Genomic DNA, 22756 nt, shown 5'->3' on the forward strand with positions numbered 1-22756 from the left:
TGCAGCGCATTGTCCAGGGTCCACTCACACAGCCAGGTCTCGGTGAAGCACAGGGCAGTGCCTCGAGAGAAGTCCTTGTTTGTTTGGCAACAGGAGTTGCAGTTCGTCCACATTGTTGTTGAGAGAACATAGATTTGCAAGGAATATACTCAGGACTGGTGTGGGTAATCCTCGTCGCCGGAGTCGGGCGAGTGCTCCAGAGCCCTTCCCACGGGTCCTCCTCCGTCTCAAGACCTTGAGCACAGCCACAGCCCCGCCGACAAGTATGTCCAAATAATCCAGCGAGTGGGAGAAATCCGGAACAATGTTTGGAGGTGCCGAATATCTGATGTTGATGAGTACCTCTCTCATGAAAGTGATCTTTGTGGGATTTTCACAGACGACACAAACGACCAAACACACACAAAACAGCAAGGAGCATTACACCATGGCAGCCATCATCGGCGCCACCACCTCACCAGTTACCGAGATATGATTTCCTCAGCAGATAGTTCCAATATGTTTTCAGTCATTTAAATTTGGGCTATTCGCAGAGTGAGTCATTAATAAAAATGATAATTTTCTTGTGGTAACCTCATTTTCAGGTGCACTTATCAAGTTGCACCGATTCCCCTCTGAAGGATATTAAAGAATATTATCTAATTGAATTTCCTTTTTTAAACAGCACCATTCCCAACATGATTACCGAATGGGCAAAAGCGCTACTCCAGTTTTGCCTTGCGTGGAAGAATGATTTCAGGTTCAATTTATTTTGGACTGGGTTAGTCAAACTTCATTATAACATCGCCACAAAAAAATTGCATAGGCTTAAATATAGCAAAATGTCCCAATGTCTTTCAGTGACATTACCAGTCAAAATTTGACATCAAGTCACATTAATAGATATTGGAACAGCTAATTAATATCTTCCCAAAGAGACGGTTCATAAATTTGTCTTGAAAATAGAAAAGAGGGATGAAGTGGTGATGTTTAAGGAGGAAATTCCAGAATTCAGTAATGGTTCCCAATTGTGGAGGGATTTTGAAGATTGATGCCAAAATATTCTCTACATTGCCCTGGGATTAAATAGAATGATATTCATCTGAAACACCAGCTCTTGAAGTGAAAAATGTGCCAGTTATGTTTTTCCTTGTTGAACCCCTAAGGGACAGGCCGAACAAATGTTCCTTTACAATGTCATCAACACAGATATTGCAAAAGATGTGCTCTGTAAATTAACCATGACTTTTCTGTCCTCTTCAGCTATTCTAGTGTTACGATGTAAAATCATAGACAAATTACTGAAGAAGGCACAGAACTGCAATTCTAATTGCAGAATCGCCTTGAATGACTTTTGAGGTTCAACCTAATAAATTCTGACAATCTCATCATTACTTCCGTATTATTTTTGGTTCTTTGCATTACGTGCTTCTTTATAAACCATTTAAAGCACTCCTGTACTACACAAATCATATTTTATAATTAAGTAGAACTGAGGGATAAGAAATGGCCCATAGAAATAAAACAAAATGCAGGTGCTGCAATATATCCATTCCGCCAACCTCTACATTTGCAATCTCCTTCATCACCAACAGTATTCCACCATCAGACACATTTTCCCCTCCCCTCTCATTTACTGATTCAGAGGATCTGTTCCCGTTGTGACTTCCTGCTGCACTTTTTCATCCTGACTATCCATCAACCTTCTCATGCCCCTTCCCTATGTAATTGCTGGTGATACAACACTTGTCCTCTCACCTTCTCCCTTCCAACTATCCAGTGACTCAAAAAACAAACACTCTTTCCAGGTAAAGCAGTAATTCACTTGCACTTCATTCAATGTAGTTTATTACGTTCAATGCTTATAATGCTATCTCCTTACATTGAATTGATCAGATGCAGATGGTACGACGGCTGTGTTCATTCCACAGGGGTGTCCCTAAGCTACTTGAACTCTCCATCTCACTGATGCATCGGATCTACACTCGGTGGCCTCTTGCACTGTTATAACAAGGCCCAGTGTAAGCTTAAGGAGCAACAACTTATCTTCAGTTTGAACATGTAGCTTTCTTGAGTCAATATTGATTTCAACTTATGGTAACTCACTTTCTCTGTATGTAACAGAACTGGCTATTTGTGCTGTACCTGAATTGATTTCACAAATACCTCCTGTTATTTGTGAAATCAATTCACTTTTTCTCTCCCCATTAGCACAGCCAAACTTGTTGGGCATGATCCACAACCTTGCATTTTTATTATCCTCTTGTCAAGTCAAGTTGAATTTATTGTCTTACGTATAATTACAGGAAAATCCAGTTACGATGAAAACCTTGTATGTGGCAGCGTACAGACACGAAGACATTGCACAGAACCATAAATGAAACATACATTTTACAGAAACTTCACAGGACAGTGAAAAGAAAAAGAAAGTATATAAAAAAGATGTTAGTGCAAAATACAATTGGAAAACGAGTCCATGGTAGTGCAAGAGGTGGCCATAGTATTCCATTGCCAACGAAGGATTAGGGTTGTGCAGGTTGTCTCAAGAACCATATTAGTTTCAGTTTTTCGTGATACTGCATGGCAACAGGCCCTTTGGCCCACCGAGTCCTTGCCGACCACAATCACTCATACATTAGTTCTATCCTAAACCCGAGGGACAACTTACAGAAGCTAATTAACTTACAGACCGGCACCCCTTTGCCTACTGCTTCTATCATTGTGTGGTGGAATCCATTAAAAAAAGTGGCTATTTCATTGTAAAGCATATTGTACTAAATAAAATGCAGAAAATGTTGAAGGCTTAGGTCAGTCTGAATCTGTGGAGGGAGAAATGGAGTTAATGTTTCAGGTCTGTGACCTAATTAATTTTGTTCTCTCTCCTTGTGTTACTTTAACAATGGAAGGCAAATTGTAGATGCCATTATGAAGAAATACTGTTTAAATGAAGTTCTGTCTGTCCTCTCCAAGGGCCTATGCAAGCTTGGATCGGCTGGGGGTACAGATTACGCTCTGAAGCAGTTCTCTGAAGGATCCACCGAGAAGCTGGCAAAACAATGTAGAAAGTAAGTATGGAGATGCAAGGAACTACAGATGCTGGAATCTGGGGGAGAATACAAAGTATTGGAATAACTCAATGGGTCAGACAGCATCTCTGGAGGACATGGACAAGCAACATTTCAGGTCGACACCCTTCTTCAGATTGATTGCATGTCTTCCAGCCTGCTGAATTATTCCAGTACTTTGTCTTCTCAGAAAGTAAGTTGAGCAAGAACAATTCACAGACGTATAGCAAACAGGTGTGAATAAGAGACAAAGCTGAAACCAAGCTACTGATGATGGCAGATAAACCATAGCTTGTCCAGGTGATAGCTTTTTTTCAGGAACCACTTCAAAGAGGAGAAAGAGGCGCAAGTGTTTAGAAAGGGCCTTAGAAGCTGAAGCCACATCTGCCAAAAGGGGAGGGTTGAAATTTAGGAATGATTTAAACGTTTCAAAGGTCTTTTATTGTCACATGTACCAATTAAGGTACAGTGATATTCAAATGACCTATTTAGAGAGCAGAATCAGGGGTTTGCTGGGAATTTGGAGGATGGTAGGGCTGGAAAAACACTGAAGAGAGAGAGAGAGACAGGGCCATCAAGATACTTGAAAAGAAGGAAGCGAGTTTTGAATTTGAAGACTCGTCCAAACCAGGAACCACTATAGATAAGGAAATACTTTCCATAGTTTATCATGCCATCACATGGTAGTTTTTATTAACTCCACATTTAGTGATATATTGTCTACCAGACTATCAATTTACTGATGAACAGCAAGGCTTGCAAAGAGAGATTTGTTAAAAATAGTCTGGGATTCTTTTCGAAAAATCATTTTTTTAATATCTTACATTTCTTGAAAATAAAGTTTTAAAAGAATGTTATCAATTGTCCAAATATTTCAAAAGAAAAGAAAAACTACTTAGTGTATAAAACATTGAAAATTAGTTGATGAGGTAATATAGAAATTCATGAATAACAATAGATCTTAATTATTTTCAGGGTTTAACCATCTATATCCTAACATGATCATAATAAGGTGTAGTATGAAGATAGATAGATATTAGTTCTTCAGAACAAATTAATGGGCAGGGAACACCTCGTTCATGACTCTCAAAATTGGCGAAGAGGGTAAAGACGGGAAGTTCAAGCTCCTATCTAGAGATTTAAACACTTTATCTAAGTTAACATTGTGTGAAAAACTAAAGAGTTGGAAGTGCTGTCTTTCAGATGAAACTTTATAGACAATAGACAATAGACAATAGGTGCAGGAGTAGGGCATTCAGCCCTTCGAGCCAGCACCGCCATTCAATGCGATCATGGCTGATCACTCTCAATCAGTACCCCGTTCCTGCCTTCTCCCCATACCCCCTCACTCCGCTATCCTTAAGAGCTCTATCCAGCTCTCTCTTGAAAGCATCCAACGAACTGGCCTCCACTGCCTTCTGAGGCAGAGAATTCCACACCTTCACCACTCTCTGACTGAAAAAGTTCTTCCTCATCTCCGTTCTAAATGGCCTACCCCTTATTCTTAAACTGTGGCCCCTTGTTCTGGACTCCCCCAACATTGGGAACATGTTTCCTGCCTCTAATGTGTCCAATCCCCTAATTATCTTATATGTTTCAATAAGATCCCCCCTCATCCTTCTAAATTCCAGTTATACTGAGAATCTATTGGGTGCATCCTAGTGTTTGACCTTAAAATTAACCTAAAATAATTCTCCACTCAAAAATTATATCATTGAGGTTATGAGACTTTGTATGTTTCCTTTATTACTGCAGTGAACGGCATGTCACCAATTGTTTGAAAAGTGTTTTGGAATGTCCTGGGAAATGCAATGTGAATAATTCTGATATTCATCACACATCTATAAACTTGACATCTACAACAGTAACTCCCTTCACCAAGTTCAGTGCTTGGTTTTCCAATGACTGTCATTTCATGGAAACGGGCCCTGACTATCAAGCTCCCATTTTTACACTAACTCTCCCCTAGCCCATTTTATTCTCCCCACACTTCACCCCCTACCCCCGTACCACCCAAACACACACCCAAGGGGCAATTTACAGTGACCAATTATCATACAACCTACCCATTTTTTTCCGAGGAAATTCCCCCATGTGGTCACAGGGAGAATGGGCAAACTCCATACAGACAACATTGCAGATAGGAATAGAATCCGGATTTGGCACTGTGAGCTGGCAGTTCTCCAAGCTGCGCTGCTATGCCACCCTGATTGTGTTTGATGTGTCGATATCGGTCACCAAACCAAGCTCAATGAAAGTGGAATAATGTGAATGGAAAGCAATGTTGTGTCAAGTAAACAAATTGATTGTTATTTTTTAGGTGGCTATGCAACCAGAACATTGACTCCCGCACTAGAAAGTGGGCAATTGAGGGCATGGCATACCTGACTCTGGATGCTGATGTGAAAGACGACTTTGTTCAGGATGAGCCAGCGATGCAGGCAATGTTTGACTTATCACAGGTACGTAGTCTTATTGGGCTCAAGTTCCGTCCACCATAGAGAGCTAAACCCTTTCCATATAACAGAAAAATATATTCTTCAATAAGTAAAACGAAAATAACATAGAAATTGCAGGAATTCTCAGCATGAAAGAGAGCATCCATGGAGAGAGAAAAAAGGGTTAGTGTTTCAGGGCAATCTACTTCGATCTGCAATTTCTTCCCATTCTCATAAAAGGTAAAAAACTTGAAATGTTGACTCTGTTTATAGCCTCTCCACTAACACAATCCATTGCTTTCATTGAAACGTTTTTGAGTTCCAAGCATAAATAATAGCTGTATAATGGCTGTAATGCAGCAAATGTCAACTTTTCAGCTATGTCAATGTTATATCGGTTGATCTAGCTGAATAAACCATCATTTATATGCATAAAATCATTTGCTGTGGGCCAGTTGTTGCTGAGGTAAGCACGTCAATACCAACTCACTTAAACATCATAGAGCAGAATATTTTTAGTTTATTTTACTGTGAGACATTTTATAAATTGCTTAAATGCCATGTTGGATTGATTTTCCCTTGATCGTATGGGAGAAGCCTTCACAGCAGTAGAGATAAAGGAAAAGGGTAGAATTGCTGATAGGAACTTCAGGATCTATGCCTTCAGTTATTCATTTGTAGAATCCTGAATTCACTGTCAATTTCATAGAGTGGTGATGGTGAACAGTAAATGTTTCACGATTGGGAAGTCAAGCCAAAGGTTTATTCATCTGGTTGAACTGATGTAAATAATTGTTTTGTCTGTGAAACATGACATTATCTTGCATGTTGATAAAATGGCATGGTGGAACATAGAAACTACATTACTACTTGTTCACTTGTATGCACACAGGCCACTTGGTTAAGTAAGAAATCATGGAAAAATGTCAACAATCTTGTGGTCATCAGACCAACGTCTGAATGCACCTTTAGAACTAATAACTATCAAATTCAACATTTATTGTTGAAATTTGTTAAAAAGAGCAACTCAATGCTTAATAATTTTTTCCATACTTGTTCATTTAGTTTCTCCCCAGCTGTTATCAGGCAAGTGAATCATCCTACCCCAACCAAAGAGCGTTGTTGAACAACTTTCTACCTCTTTAATGACCCTCGGACTATCCTTGATTGCACTTTGCTGGCTTTACCTTGCACTAAACGTTATTCCCTTATCATGTATCTGCACACTATAAATGGATCGATTGTAATCATATATTGTCTTTCCGCTGACTGGTTAGCACACAACAAAAAGCTTTTCACTGTACCTCGGTACACGTGACAAGAAACTAAACTAGTGAAGCAATCTCTTCCTATTCTTAAATCCATTACATTATTTTTTTGTTCTTCCTCATATGGAAGTACGCGGAATTAAAAGAGGATTTCTATTAATAGAGCATTGTCCTAATATTGGTTATTTCTCTCTGTTAGTCAGCTGACAAGACAATCCTTTATGCTGTGGCATCAGTCCTGGTGAACTGCACAAACAGTTATGATGTAAAAGAAAGGATACCAGAGCTAGTTGAATTGGCAAAGTTGTCAAAGCAACATGTCCCTGAAGATCATCCAAAGGTAAAAAATAATTTTGCATTCCAAAAGTAGCTGTCACATTCTGAAGATGGACCAAAATGCTTTAAAACAGAACTTTATGAAAGGCATTTATAAGAGTAAAATATCACAACATGTTTTGTGGGAGTGTTATCAAAGAAAATATAAGATAGACTACATAAACAGATATTAAAGCAGATAATCAAAAGCTTGGCCTGAGAGGTCAGTTTTACGGATTGTCTTAAAGGGAAATGGAGGTATGGAGAAGCAGGGAAGTTTAGGAAGGAATTCCGGAGATTAGGGTTGCCAGAGCTGAAGGCATGCAGACCAATGATGGAACAATTAAAATAATTGTTGTCCAGAATTAGAAAAAATATATAGATTCTGGAAAGTTGTAGAACTGGAGGAGGTTACAGACAAAGAGATGACAATATGTAAATGAAGATATTCAAATCCCAATAGAGAGTTGCTATTAGTGAGCATTCGAAAGATTGTATTTAAGTGACAGTCAAATATGATTCCACGAACAGAGTGAGAAATTGATGGAGAAATTGTTACTTGGTCACTAGCTTGCAGATGATCAATTTAGGCTTGACAGTGGGTTATAATGCAATTTGTGTGTTGTGCATATTTAGTGTCAGTGGCCTAGAGTCAAATTCTATTCCGCTTTATTTTATGGCATTAGCTGAAGGATAAATACTGGACAGGACGTGAGAAAGAATTATTTAATTAGTTGATGTGGAATTTTTACATTCAGTTGAAGAGGCACACAGACCATGGATCCTCATCTCAGTCATAAGCTCTCCTTTGGTATCGAGTAGTTCAGGCTGGAATTTAGAGTTTTTCCAAGGGAGAGAAAGAGCTATAGAGCCTGATAGACACAACTGATTTGTTTTGACACTAACGGTTCACATGATCACACACACACACACACACACACACACACACACACACACACACACACACACACACACACACACACACACACACACACACACACACACACACACACACACACACACACACACACACACACACACACACACACACACACACACACACACACACACACACACACACACACACACACACCTCTGCAAAGGCTTCAAAGATGGTCACATTTACTGGTGATTGGGAAGGGATTATCTGATACAGAAGACACAAAATGCTGGAGTAACTCAGCGGGTCAGGCAGCATCTCTGGAGAGAAGGAATGGGTGATGTTTCGGATCGAGACCGATACAGAGACTGATACAGAGATCCTCATGAGTCAGACTGTGCCCCTATAGCAGCAGAAAGTGCAGAATACACTGGAAATCTATGCTAATACAATTGACCTCCTCCTATGCCACACACACTTCTGAATCGAGGACAGTTACAGGTCCCTCTGAGCTGCTGAGCCAGGTACACTTTATATCTGGAAACTTAACTTTATTCTTCTGAACAAGATAGAAAAGAGAAAGTAAGTGATTTTGTTTCTCCCTTACTTTACTTAATATCAATACGAATAATTAGTTTACATTACATAAATTAAATGTTATTTATCATTTCCTTAATTGTGTTAATTTTTTTAATTAATTTTATTTTAATTCACTAATTAGATTTCAGCTTTTCGTTTATGGCTGATAAATTACCCTTGGGGTTTTTCAAGGGCAGGGAGTCTGGGTCTGTTACATAAGGCTGAGCTACCTCAAATGGATAGTTGGGGGATCGAGCCCATGAAGTAAATTGGAGGCGTGCAGATGCTGGGATCGAACGGGGGGGGTGGAAGTGGGGTGGGGGCTTGGTGGATGGCGGGGGGGAGGTGGGGGTGAACTTGAGGCTTGGGTTAGACAAGCAGCATGCAGCCCTGGGTCTTGCAGGAAGCAAGATAAATTTAGATTATTGTAGTTGCATAGGGAAGGCTTAGAGGGACCCTTGGGTCCCCGTTGTGACAGCGGAGGCAGGCGAGGGGCGAGAGGAAAGGGGAGAGGGAGTGACTCACCCCAGCCTTAGGTGGCCAGCAGCAGGAGAGCGGCCACAAGGCGCTGCCCCATGTTCGTCCTGCCGGCGGCCATCTTCTTTGACCTTCTCTCTGCCATCGCGCTGCAGCACGGAAGGAAAGTCAGGCACGGGGCATGCCGGGACGGGTGCCGGTCCTCCCGGCGCTGCTGTGCAGGCGCGCCACCGCCGGGCGCGGCAACCCTCCCTGTGGACCCGTTGAGTTCCCTTTGTGACACAAGATAGTTCAAATTCCGTCTCTTCATTCTTTCTGGGCGCGCTGCCACCAGGCCCAGAAACCCTCTCCAAACTGCGCATGTGCAGATACTGCCTCCCCCCACCCCCGCTGTTCCCCTCCCCAGTCGCACTCTCCCTCCCACCCCCACTCTCTCCTCCTCCCACCCTCCCCGTCCCCCCCACTCTTGCTCTCCCGGAGCGGCGGACTACTGGAGTCGGGCAGCGGGCAGCGGATGTGACCTAGCTGAGCTGGGATTACTCGTGGTGGTTGTGGGGGAGAGGGGCGAGAGGAGTGGGGAGAGAGGAGTGGGGAGAGAGAAGCGAGGGGAGAGGGGAGAGAGAAGCGAGGGGAGAGAGGAGAGAAGCGAGGGGAGGGAGGAGAGGGGAGCCCCTGATTGCGGGTGGGCGGCTCCGCTAACGGAGTCCATCTTGCTTGTGCGAGTGACGAGAGTCCATGCGTGACGTCATACGCACAGCAGCCCTTGGAAAAATGTGTTTAGAGATGAGATTTTTGAACTTTAAAATGTTTGTATCTTAAAAAATATACAACCGATTTAAATAAAACTTGTTATAAAGAGTCGCCGCGAGAGTGGTGATTAAGGTGGCGCACAAATTGTGGCGCTATGTTTTACCGTTTTGGTAAAATCACAGAAATACATATATAGATACATACGGATATATAAGATCTGAGTTTTAGTAGGATAGATAGATAGATAGATAGATAGATAGATAGATAGATAGATAGATAGATAGATAGATAGATAGATAGATAGATAGATAGATAGATAGATAGATAGATAGATAGATAGATAGATAGATAGATAGATAGATAGATAGATAGATAGTCAAACGAGGGCAAATGGGATGAACGTAGATATGCATCTTGATTGGCATGTACGAGTTGGGCCGAAGGGCCAGTTTCCTTGTTGTATAACTTCATGACCATATGATTCTTGCTCTCGCAGGATAAAAAAGACTTTGTGATGCAGCGGGTGAAGCGTTTGATCAAGGCCGGCGTTGTCTCTGCTCTTGCTGTCATGCTGAAGGCGGACAGTGCAATCTTGACAGACCAGACCAAGGAGCTTATGGCACGGTAAACTCCCATGGGACACACTGCACCTCTGACCATGCAGCACACTCGATAGTGGCACGCTAACTTATGCTCACTGGAACTGCAGTGATGTACAACATTCTGACAGATCGCTAACATTGAACCATGCCACGACACGAATGCGAAAAAGAAACGGTTCTCAATGTGTTGTTCCCATCCCAATCAGCAGTCTCCCGCATCTATGTTCATTTAATCGACATGGAGTGGATTCGTTGTCATGGACAAGTGGAGCTGAAGGGTTTGTGATGTGTGAGTGTGAGTGTGAGTGTGAGTGTGAGTGTGAGTGTGAGTGTGAGTGTGAGTGTGAGTGTGAGTGTGAGTGTGAGTGAGTGTGTGTGAGTGTGAGCATGTGTGTGAGTGTGACTGTGAGATGTGCCAGACTGGGATATACGCACATGGTCCACAGTGGGAAGTAGGTTGAGAAGAACTTTCAATACAACACCACACCAAAGTGCAAGTAGCATTCCCAAAGCTGACTAAAATATTCTGTTACCCAAGACTTATAATTTTAAAATTCCTTTTGCAGCATTTTGGCACACTGAAATATTGGCGAGGGGATAAATATTTACCAGGACAAAGTGGGGGTAATCATTTCCCTGCCTGTCTGAGATGGGTGTGGTGATGGTACAGTGGTGAATTACTGGCCAGTAACTCAGATGTCTGGGTTAATAATCTCACTCTGTCAGCTGTGCAAACTAAATTCACTTTAATCAATTGAAGTTAAATTAAACGATGTTAGTCCTTCATAGACAATAGACAATAGGTGCAGGAGTAGGCCATTCGGCCCTTCGAGCCAGCACCGCCATTCAATGTGATCATGGCTGATCATTCTCAAAAAGTACCCCGTTCCTGCCTTCTCCCCATACCCCCTGACACAGCTATCCTTAAGAGCTCTATCTAGCTCTCTCTTGAATGCATTCAGAGAATTGGCCTCCACTGCCTTCTGAGGCAGAGAATTCCACAGATTCACAACTCTCTGACTGAAAAAGTTTTTCGTCATCTCCATTCTAAATGGCCTACCCTTTATTCTTAAACTGTGGCCCCTTGTTCTGGACTCCCCTAACATTGGGAACATGTTTCCTGCCTCTAAAGTGTCCAATCCCTTAATAATCTTATACGTTTCGATAAGATCCCCTCTCATCCTTCTAAATTCCAGTGTATACAAGTATTCATAATTAAGATCACAAAATTTCTGGATTACTGATATGAATCATGCATGTCCTTCAAAGAGGGGGAATTTGCCATTGTCAGCCAGACTAACCTACATACATGACATCAGATCAAGCACAATTATGGAGAGGCAATAATGCACCTTTAGGAATGGCCAGATCCCAACACATTTAACAATAAGTCTCTTCCATTAGTTGGCACCTACAACTATACGTCATTGGGATGTCCACCTGGATTCCATGGGCTGTGCAGAACTATTGTCATGTATCACATTATTACACGATTTCTGCAAAGTGGACTTGATCAAAGCCTGATATTATTATAGTCATGGAGTCATAGAGACAATGGCCCTTTGACCCAATGATTTCACGCCGATCATCAACCACCCACTTACACTAATCAACATTAACATTAACCCCAAATATAGGCACAAAATGCTGGAGTATCTCAGGCAGCATCTCTGGAGAAAAAACCCACTGAGTTACTCTAGCCTTTTGTGTCTATCTTCAGTGAAACCAGCAATGGCAGTTCCTCGATTTTCCCACAATCTCATTAAACTCCTCTCAGGAAATTTTCAGTGGCCAATTAACTTACCAACCTGCACATCTTTGAGATACGGGAGCAAACCAGAGTACCCAGAAGTATCTCACGTGGTCATAGGGAAGTGTGTCATCCCCACACGGACAGCATCAGGGGTCAGGATTGAACCTGAGTCGCAGCCTCCGTGAGACAGTGGCTTAAATAGCTCTGCTGTGCAAGTAACATTTTCTGTTCTTAGAAACCAAGTGTCGTGTATTGTTAACATGGAACTAAATCTCCTTTTCCTCTTGACGTTAGAGTGTTCCTTGCTTTGGTCGAAGATGTCAGAGATCGGGGCAAAATTGTGGCACAAGGTGGTGGAAAGGTATTTATATAGAGTCGCACTGAGCATGCAGCACAGGCTAGGGACATCTGGTTTGTGCCAGTGTTTGCCCAGTGAATAGCCTCCTCCCACCCCTATTGATCCTCCCTATCACCATATCTGTCCCTTTGCTGTTGATCCAGGTGTCCTTCAATGCATCTCTTCTAGTTATTTCAGCCACTCCCTGTGGAAGTGAGTTCCACATTGCTGCTGCTCTTCGGGTAAAGATATTTCCTCCTGATTTTGTTATTGAATTTATTAGTGGTTGTTTTATTTTTAAGTGATAGGCCCTGGTTTTGTATCCTTCTCAAGTAGAAACAGCTACTCTGCATCTCCCCTTTCGCAATCTTTCTAATCTTTCAAAGGTCAACCCTCAGGGCATTGTGTTGAAGATGTTCATAGAAACATAGAAACATAGAAAATAGGTGCAGGAGTAGGCCATTCGGCTCTTCGAGCCTGCACCGCAATTCAATATGATCATGGCTGATCATCCAACTCAGTATCCTGTCCCTGCCTTCTCTCCATACCCCCTGGTCACTTTAGCCACAAGGGCCACATCTAACTCCCTCTTAAATATAGCCAATGAACTGGCCTCAACTACCTTCTGTGGCAGAGAATTCCACAGATTCACCACTCTCTGTGTGAAAAAAAACTTTCTCATCACAGTCCTAAAAGACTTCCCCCTTATCCTTAAACTGTGACCCCTTGTTCTGGACTTCCCCAACATCGGGAACAATCTTCCTGCATCTACCCTGTCCAACCCCTTAAGAATTTTGTAAGTTTCTATAAGATCCCCCCTCAATCTTCTAAATTCCAGCGAGTATTCAATGTTCGAGTCTGCCTAACCACTCCTGTTAATAATAATATCCTCTTCACTCAGTGCTTAATGTGACCGAGCTAACCGACGATCACCAGTCTGAAGAAGGGTCTCGACCCGAAACGTCACCCATTCCTTCTCTCCTAGATGCTGCCTGACCTGCTGAGTTGCTCCAGCATTTTGTGATAACCCCGTACACTAATCTGTGCACACTAAGGACAATTTAACAACTTACCAAAGCCAATTAAGCTACAAACCTGTATATCTTTGGAATGTGGGAGGAAACCAGAACACCCGGGGAAAACCCACGCGGTCACAGGAAGAACGTACAAACTCTGTACAGACAGCACCCGGAGTCAGGATCGAACCGGGGTTTCTGATGCTGCAAGGAAGCAACTCTACCACTGTGCCGTCCTTGTGGCAATGTGGCATTTATTAATGTGACTTTGTGCCATTGCAGAGTTGTGGTGCAATTCACTGGATTTATGAAGAATGGTTATTAACAATAGTGAACACATGAGAGCATGACGTTTTTGTTGCATTCATATTGAGGGAAGAAACAGATTTGAATGTAGGTGTATCTCTAGCGCTGAATAAATGACCTTTCGAAATTAATTCAATGGTAACTGGAATATATGCAGATACATTTTACATTAATTTACATTAATATCCATTAAGTGCGCACATCAATAGAAGTCTCATGTATATTTTTTCATCTAGAGAGCTTTAATAAGTAATGAACTTCTGAAATTTGCATACAAGTAAAGCTGTCTGTGGCACTGGAGCAGGCGATCCAGCCTATTCTGGTCACATTGGTCTATGCTGGCCACAGATACACTATCTGACCTAATGCCATTTCTCAACCTATGGGTTACAGCTCACCAATTTTAAGTGTGGAGACTGAGTTGTTTTGTTTCCCCAGCCCAACATTCCAACCACTCCTCCCCCACCACTGTAACACCTCCTCTCCATGCACTGTCATACCTAAGCCCTCTAACCTTCCACTGATTAACTTACTCCTAAGAATTTTAGTTATTGACTATTCTAGTCCGTAGATCCTTGCTCTGTGCTCTATTCAGATCTTATATGATGTTATACATCTCAATTAAATCTCCCCCTAACCTCCCCTTAAATTTACTCAACTTTTTTCTCAAAGTATTATAAGCAGACATGCAATGAATGAAAGGATTTTTTAAAATAGAGCAACGTTGTTCTAAAAGGTGACAGATTTGTTCAAAATGTTACATCTCACTCAGGTATCCTGCTAATGTCTCAATACGTGCCATCATTCAGTGGTTTAAAATTCTCATCCTGGTGAAATCCTATACTGTCTCACCCTCCCTAACTCTGCAACCACCTCCCACCCTACAAGTTTCCAACATGCCTGAATCCTTCCAATGCTGGCCACTTGACCAGCTCCAGTTCCAATAACTCCATTTTTGGTGACTGCGTCTTCAGTGTCTGGAACTTCTTCCCTAAACCTTTCTAGCTCGTTTTCTTCCCCCACAGGCTAAAAATGTGCCCCTTTGATTCAACGTTTCGCCTCACATCCTAATATCACCATTAGTGGCTCAATGTTAGGACCTCGTACAAATGCTCCTGTCATGTTTATCGTTGATGTTACAGGAATGCAAGCTGTGGAACAGGCTCACAAATGATGACGGCAACAATCAAGTGTTATACTCGGATAATTGAGAATAACTATTCAAAGTATTTGTGAAAAAGGAGGGTTTTGGGCCGAGCGTCAATGTTAAATGTTGAGGCCATCATTTTGATACAACCTTTCTCTTATTTCTTCACTTTAGTTTCTGTTGCCACTTGCCCTCCATGGTACCGACGTTGGCAAAATCAGGGCCTCCCATGCTCTTGCTAAGATCGCTGCCATCTCTGACCCAGAAATAGCTTTCCCTGGTCAAAGGGTAAGTGGAAATTTACCAGGCAACCAGAAGTGATTCAATGGAAATTTGTCAGATATAAATGAGTTGCTTTGTTAATGGAGAGAGAGGGTGGGGGGGACGGGAGGTGGTTTCAGGCATTCTGGTTACTTCTGACCTAATCACTCGGAGCTAGGTCTTTATCTGCCACCACCACCTCAGAGTTACAAGATTGTGAGAGTAAGTCACACATCAAGTCAAGTCAGATTTATTTGTCACATACACATACACGATGTGCAGTGAAATGAAAGTGGCAATGCCTGCGGGTTGTGCACAAAAAAGAATTACAGTTACAGCATATAAATAAAGTTAATAAGTTACTATTAGTGTCGACAAAAATTTAGTCTCTGGGGTTATAAAAGTTGACAGTCCTGATGGCCTGTGGGAAGAAGCTCCGTCTCATCCTCTCCGTTTTCGCAGCGTGACAGCGGAGGCGTTTGCCTGATCGTAGCACACAAATCAAAGTTGATAATCCACTGCAGTGCTGTACTGTCAGAAATTATGTTTTTCACTTGAAATATTAAGCCTTGCTAGAGGTATAAGATCCAATAATACCATTACAAAGAAAGGTAACAGTATAATTCATGATGACCTGTACAATATATAAGCTGTAAAGAATAACATTTGATTATTACTAAAGCCTGATTATGGGAACAATATTGTAGACAAATTGGCTGTCACAGTTCCTGCTGGAGTGACAGTGTCTCCAAAATGCCCAATGGCTATTGGGTGCATTTGGAACACCCTAAGAGATCTGTGAATGGTGCCTTATATCTGCAAACCCATCTTTCTTTCAAGATTATTCGGAAAGCTTGCATGAATTTCCACACTATGAAGAACCCTGTCTCAGTACCTACCTAACCATATGTAACATATAAGTATTGCCTAAATATCGAGGGAAGTTTTATTACATTTCCTACATGTTACACAGACGCATGTTATTGTTCTCGCTTAGCCTGGTTGGAAATAAAGTCAATAATTCACAAGGTCAAATTATCTACTAATGGTTTTTCATTGGTAGCACACTGCATTGCTTTCCCGGGGAGAATTTTACAAAACCTTTTCTCATTTTCCCACAGTGCTGTTAAGTTAAACCATTGCTTGGTTTTCAAGGATTGTTTGTTTGTTTCTGCCTGTGTCATCAGAATACAGTTCCCAACGTAACTCAAAATGCCATTCATTTGCCCAAAAGAACATAGAGTGCTAAATGATGTTGTTTTTTGATGACTCTGTATTCATTTCTGCAGTGGTCAGTGGGTCATGACCTTGTTTAAGTCAGATGTTCTGGGCTTAATCCACTACAGAGCTTGATCTGACAGCCCAGTGCAGCAGTGCTGGTTGAGTTGACAGGGATGCTGTTTTTTTGATGGCAAACTGAGCTCCTGTCTGCTCCCCGAAGTTAACGGTCCCATGTGCATTGTTTAATGAAAGCAGAGTAGTTCTCCCTTACGTCCAAGAGCCAATATTTATTTCCCAATCAGCATCCCAAACACGATCAGTTTATCTGTGTGTTGTCTTGGTAACTTTCTCCCAGATGCTGGAAAGTGGTCAGTAATTCAAATTATAACTAGGGGGACTTCATTAAAGTAAAAGCTAAGGGTGAGGGACAACGTTCTTCTTTCGTATAAGAAGATAACGAAGGTTTTTATTCACAAAATGCTGGAGTAACTCAGCAGGTCAGGCAGCATCTCGGGAGAGAAGGAATGGGTGACATTTCGGGTCGAGACCCTTCTTCAGACTGAAGTTGGGTCTCGACCCGAAACGTCACCCATTCCTTCTCTCCCGAGATGCTGCCTGACCTGTTGAGTTACTCCAGCATTTTGTGAATAAAAACATTCTTCTTTCTATGTCTTTCTCCAATGACAAAAGTTCTGGTAAATTGCATGTTCTGCAATGGTTCAGCAACACAGTAGAATTCAATGATAGAACTCTTAAAGGAATGCTGACCATCATTGCCTGTGTTATACTTAACCTCACATTGCAGTTTGTAGATCTTCCTGCAATTAAATGGACTTCAGTTTCTCTAAAATTACAATCGTGACTACACTTCAATATATGTTGTTGTGTCATACTTTGGGTCATTCTGACATCGTGGAAGATGGTTTAAAACCTTTTTTTATGTCAGGTTAGGACGCATCTGCCAGAGAAACTGCATTTAAGACTACTCCAATGACCCTTCATCAGAAGCATAGTACAGACCTACTTGCTTGGAATTTATCTACCATCATTTAGAGCAATTCAGGGCCAGTTTGCCTCCAAGCTTGCATCGATATACTAAAACTCTTGTTTGTTTGTTCGTTTGTTCCTGAACCACAGCCAAAATTGTACACGATAGCGTGACAATTTTAGGCCCACCTTACTCACCGTCATCCCTTTGGTGCTAATGGAAGACGTTTCATTGAAATCGGTGTTATATTTTTAACGTTATTGATATTTTAAAGTTTAAATCTATCTCCTAGGGAGGGAGGAGGGAGGGAGGGAGGGAGGGGGTGGAGGGAGGATAAGCGGGGTTGAGGGGGTTGGAGTAGGGAGGAGGGGATGGAGTGGGGGGTCGGGGAAAGAGGGGAAGTGGGGGAGGGGGAGGAGGGGGGAGGGGGGAGGAGGGAGGGGGAGGGAGGCGGGATGAGGGAGGGAGGGGGTAGGGGAGGAGGGAGGAGGAGGAGGAGAAAGGGGGGAGGGGGAGGGAGGGATGGTAAGGGGGAGAGGGGGAGGGGAGGGGAGGGGAGAGGGGGGGAGAGGGGGGGAGGAGAGGGTGCTGCACCAATGCAGGAGTGGTTTGGGCCCTACGGGTTCACTTGGTCTAGTGTTTAATAAGATGTGGACTTTTGAGAAGCTTAGTTTCAAAAAGCTCAAGGTGGAGTTAGAATGAGTTCACTATATAATACCTTGTAGGGTAGCCTGCTAAGTTATGGTGATGAGCCACCTTTTTAGTTTGGTTTAGCGATACAGTGTGGAAACAGGCCCTTCAGCCCACAAAATCCATGCAGACCATTGATCACCTGCTCACACTAGTTCTATGTTATCCTACTTTCCCATCCACAACCTACACACTTGGGGCATTTGCAGAGGCCAATTAACCTACAAACCCGCGTGTCTTTAAGATGTGGGAGGAAACCAGTGCACTCGATGGAAACCCACGCAGTCACAGGGAGATCATGCAAACTCCACACAGAAAGGACTTGAAGTTAGGATTGGACCCAGGTCTCTGGTGCTGTTAGGTAGCTGCTCTACCAACCGCGCCACTGTGCTGCCCTTCTTGAACTGTGCAGTGCTTTGTTGAATGTATTTCCACAGTGCAGTTGGGGAGGGAGTTGTGCTTACAGGAAAGGGACTACGTTACCAGGTCATTTGATTTGTAAATGAACCTACCACTGCCTGCACCAATTTCACTTATATGGTGCAATGGTTTCTTTATTGTCACGTGTACCAGGTGCAATGAAATACATTTTTTGCATACATATACGCAAGACTATCCCCGTACATAAACACAGTTGCCCCAGCTAGTACAGTATGCACAGAGCAGCCCACTGGGTCCATATGGACACAGAGCACTGACCATCTTCCATTTCCATTCACTTTAACCACATTAAGGGAGTAATAACCGTGGGCAGTTCAAGCGATTGTCTGTATCTGGTCTTAAGCACAATTGCAGAGCTATTGTATACACAAGTATACACAAGTACTACGGAGTGCACCAGTCAATAAGCCAAGTCAACAGTTCCTGCCAAACCCCCAACCTCGAGCAGCTCGATGAACATGGTGCATAATTTGAGTGGTAAGCTGCATATTCCCCTTCCAATCATGCACTGATTGCACTGGCAAATTGATTGCCTTCATCATGGATGGGTCTAAATCCTGGAACTGCCTGCCTAACTCCACTGCGGGAGTTGAAGAACTGCAATGGTTCTAGAAGGTGGCTCACCACCATAAACATTGTCCTTGCAGTGATATCCATTAGTCTTGTGTGGCACTAAAACTTATATTCATTTTAAAACTGTCGTTCAGCCATGTGCATTTCTGCCATCTTCGCTGCCGATGTGTTTTATAATGCCTGATCTCTTTGCCTCTTTCCCCTCAGATTTATGAAGTGGTGCGACCACTCGTCAGCCTTTTGAACACTGAGCTGGATGGTCTGCAGAATTATGAGGCTCTAATGTCTCTCACCAACCTTTCTGCCAAAAGTGAGAAGTTAAGGCAAGTTGCTCACCTGTGCAAATCCAAGCTTCTGCTTCGAGCAGTGTGTGTGCCTGCATTGCTAGAATGACGCAGCATTGAAGGTGGTCTTTTAAAGTTTTTCCCTGTATCCCGGTACACAGACACGTGACAATTTTCTTGATTAGTACAGGTGTACATCAGTACAGGTGTCAGAGGTTATGGGGAGAAGGCAGGAGAATTGGGTTAGGAGGGAAAGATAGATCAGCCATGATTGAATGGTGGAGTAGACTTAATGGGCCGAATGGCCTAATTCTACTCCTATCACTTATGACATGACAATAATAAACCAAATACCAATACCATTCCCTGCACCATCTCTTTGAATAATGACTCCAATTTACTCCAACTTTTCTTTGGTCTGACTCCAAAGTCAAGCAACTTTTCGCTCTTTTCAAGTAATTATCCTTTTAGGAAACTGCTTCCACCACAGTTTCAGGCAATGCAAACAAGAACAAAACAACTCTGGATAAATAATCCCCTCATTTCCCACGGCTTATTCTGCTAATTAACTAAATTCTTTGTTCTCTAGTTAAAAATTTCGGACCAGTACTAGTGAATCTCCCATTAACCTTATCCGTCCTTAAGGAGAACGATCACAACCTCCCTAATCTATCCACATCATTAAATTACCTACTTAATTTTGAAGCCAATTTGCACAATTCTAGCATATCATCCATCCTCTGCCAGTTCCTGCAGTGTGATCTCACCATCAGTGACATCTTTCCATCTCCTACCTTTTCTACTTCCTGCAGAGTCCACTTTACGCTTGGTTCCCTGGTCCATTCACCCTTCCCCATTTACCCCTCCCATACCCTGGCATTTCCACCTGCCACCTCAGAAGGTGCACCACTTGTTGCTTCTTGTCCTCCGTCACCACCATTCAGGGAACTAAACAGTCCTTCCAGGTGAGTCAGAAGTTCAACTGCATCTCATCCTACCTGCTCTATTGCTTTCAATGCTCGCGATATGCCCTCCTCTACACTAGCCAGCATTTATGCACTACACAAATCTTCCCCCATCTGTTTTCATCTCAGTCTACCATCATATCTTGCTATTCCTTTTCCTTTGTGTTGTTATCCTGCTTCCCCATAAATCCATCCTTTCTATTTATCACGTCACTCCCGTGGGAGGGAGTTTTGTACTGTGGGTAAGAAAGTTTCATCTGAATCCTCCAGCGCATTTATTGGTGATTAGCTTGCACTGGTAGACCCTCATTTTAGACTTTTGGAATGTCAGTGTCGTTCTATCAAATACTTTCAGTATTTTAAAAACCTCTTTAAATTCACCCCAGAGTCTTCTGCTTTCTCAAGAACAGACCTTGAAAATGTTGCTGAAGGTTACAACTACTCAGCTTCAAAATCATGGGAAATGCAAAATCCACATTGTTTCCATATAATTTTGTATAACACAGAGACCTGTATTATGCTTAGATTCAATTCTAGAATAAATTTCATTCTAATAATTTATTAATAGGACAAAGCACCAATAGGTCTTTATTCTAATTACATATACATTATCAATCTGAAGGAATAAAGCAGCTTTCAAAAGCAACATTTATTTTCCTGAGTGAAATTGTCATGATAATTAATCATGAATGAATAGCCCATACACTTTTGACAGGCTATCAACATGTCCCTAGACATCAACTGATCTTGTCACGATGGACATAATAACTTGGTATCATCAAGTCACTTGGTGATACCGAAAGGAAAAGAAGACATCAGGAAGAATGTTCCTTCTATGAAAATAAAAATATAAACTTCAAATGCTGGAAGTGGGAAATAAAAAACAAATCTGTTGGAAGCAGTAACAGTGGTAAAGTCTTAGGTCTTGGGTGTTTCTGGATGAATTAGTTAAAATTCCATTCCAATTGAAATCAAAATAATGATATGCCAGAGTTTGAGAGGCAAAATCCAGCTGGAAATCTGAAATGAAAAATCAGTAAAACGCCAAGACACTGGGTGAAAACCAAACTTAGACGAGATGAAATTGCTCTGCTCGCTAGCACAAGATACATGCCACTGTATCAGTTGTTACCGTATTCATTGACTGCGAGACATTATTGGACATCTTACAATTTTGAATCTTCCTTTCGTTCTGCATTCAGGCAAAAGATAATCAAGGAGAAAGCTCTGCCTGAGATTGAGTGTTACATGTTTGAGGATCATGATCAAATCCGACAAGCAGCCACTGAGTGTATGTGCAACATGATCATCTGTAAAGAAGTAAGTGAGAAGCTGTATTGTTTAATATTTTATTGTCTGGTGGAATTGAGAATGCCTTTTTTATTCCACCCATTAACAAACCTTGAAATTGAAGTACAAGTGAGAAGGGATGAACTTTAAATTGCCTTCATCCTCCAGATGTTGGACACTTATTACTCAGCCATGGGTCAGTGTAATTCACTCTGGTCCTACAACTTCCAAGATTTAGAAAGGAGATGAGAAGGAATTTCTTTAGTTAGAGGGTGGAGAGTCTGTGGAATTCTTTGTCACAGAAGGCTGTGGAGGCCAAGTCAGTGGCTATTTTTAAGGCAGAGATAGATAGATTCTTGATTAGTACAGGTGTCAGAGGTTATGGGGAGAAGGCAGGAGAATGGGGTGAGGAGGGAGATATAGATCAGCCATGATTGAATGGCAGAGTAGACTTGATGGGCCAAATGGCCTAATTCTGCTCCGATCACTAATGACCTTTCGATTTCCATTGTTTGCTGTTTCTTTTATTAGAGATTTACACCACATTTCTTTGCAATGTGGGTTCCATGCAACATGAGAAATACAAGCATAGAGTAGGACACACAAGACCTCCAGAGTGCTCTATCACTGGGTGATCCTTGCCCTCAGCTCCACTATCTGGCCCATTCTCAGCATCCCTTCAATCCATTAGTGCCTAAAAAGCTACCAAGCCCAATCTTGAATACACTCAATGACCGAGCACCCACAGCCGTTGAACCTGAAGAATTTCACACTAAATGACAAAACTTCTTAACTCCTTCATTCTGATTCTGCAACCTTTGGTTCTTGTTGCTTCATCCTGTGGAAGCAGTCTCTCAGCATCTTGCAGGTTTCAGTGAGATCATATGACATATCATAGATCACAGCACAGCACAGGTCCTTTAGCCCATGATGTCTGTGCCAACATAACACCAAATTGAACTCATCTCTCCTGCTTGCATGTATTCCTCCATACACTGCATATCCATGTGCCTGTCTAAAAGCCTCTTAAATACCACTATTATATCTGCTTCCACCGCAGTGCGTTGCAGGTACACACTCTCTGTGTAAGAATAATTTGGCCTTTGCATTTCCTTTAAACTTCCCCCTCTG

At 42.2% G+C, this 22756-nt stretch overlaps 1 protein-coding gene across 1 annotated transcript in view; it reads left to right on the plus strand.

The window, feature by feature from the left end:
• Positions 1-22756, plus strand: part of unc45b (unc-45 myosin chaperone B) — a 56331-nt gene that overhangs the window by 28601 nt on the left and 4974 nt on the right. The window contains exons 10-17 of the mRNA XM_078396897.1: positions 2950-3044; positions 5365-5506; positions 6950-7090; positions 10248-10375; positions 12401-12467; positions 15087-15200; positions 19294-19409; positions 21538-21655. Of these exons, the coding sequence (XP_078253023.1) occupies positions 2950-3044; positions 5365-5506; positions 6950-7090; positions 10248-10375; positions 12401-12467; positions 15087-15200; positions 19294-19409; positions 21538-21655 (921 nt within the window). The remainder of the gene's footprint in view (positions 1-2949; positions 3045-5364; positions 5507-6949; positions 7091-10247; positions 10376-12400; positions 12468-15086; positions 15201-19293; positions 19410-21537; positions 21656-22756) is intronic.

The sequence above is a fragment of the Rhinoraja longicauda genome, chromosome 3, assembly GCF_053455715.1.
Source record: "Rhinoraja longicauda isolate Sanriku21f chromosome 3, sRhiLon1.1, whole genome shotgun sequence".
In the NCBI taxonomy this organism is placed as follows: Eukaryota; Metazoa; Chordata; class Chondrichthyes; order Rajiformes; family Arhynchobatidae; genus Rhinoraja; species Rhinoraja longicauda.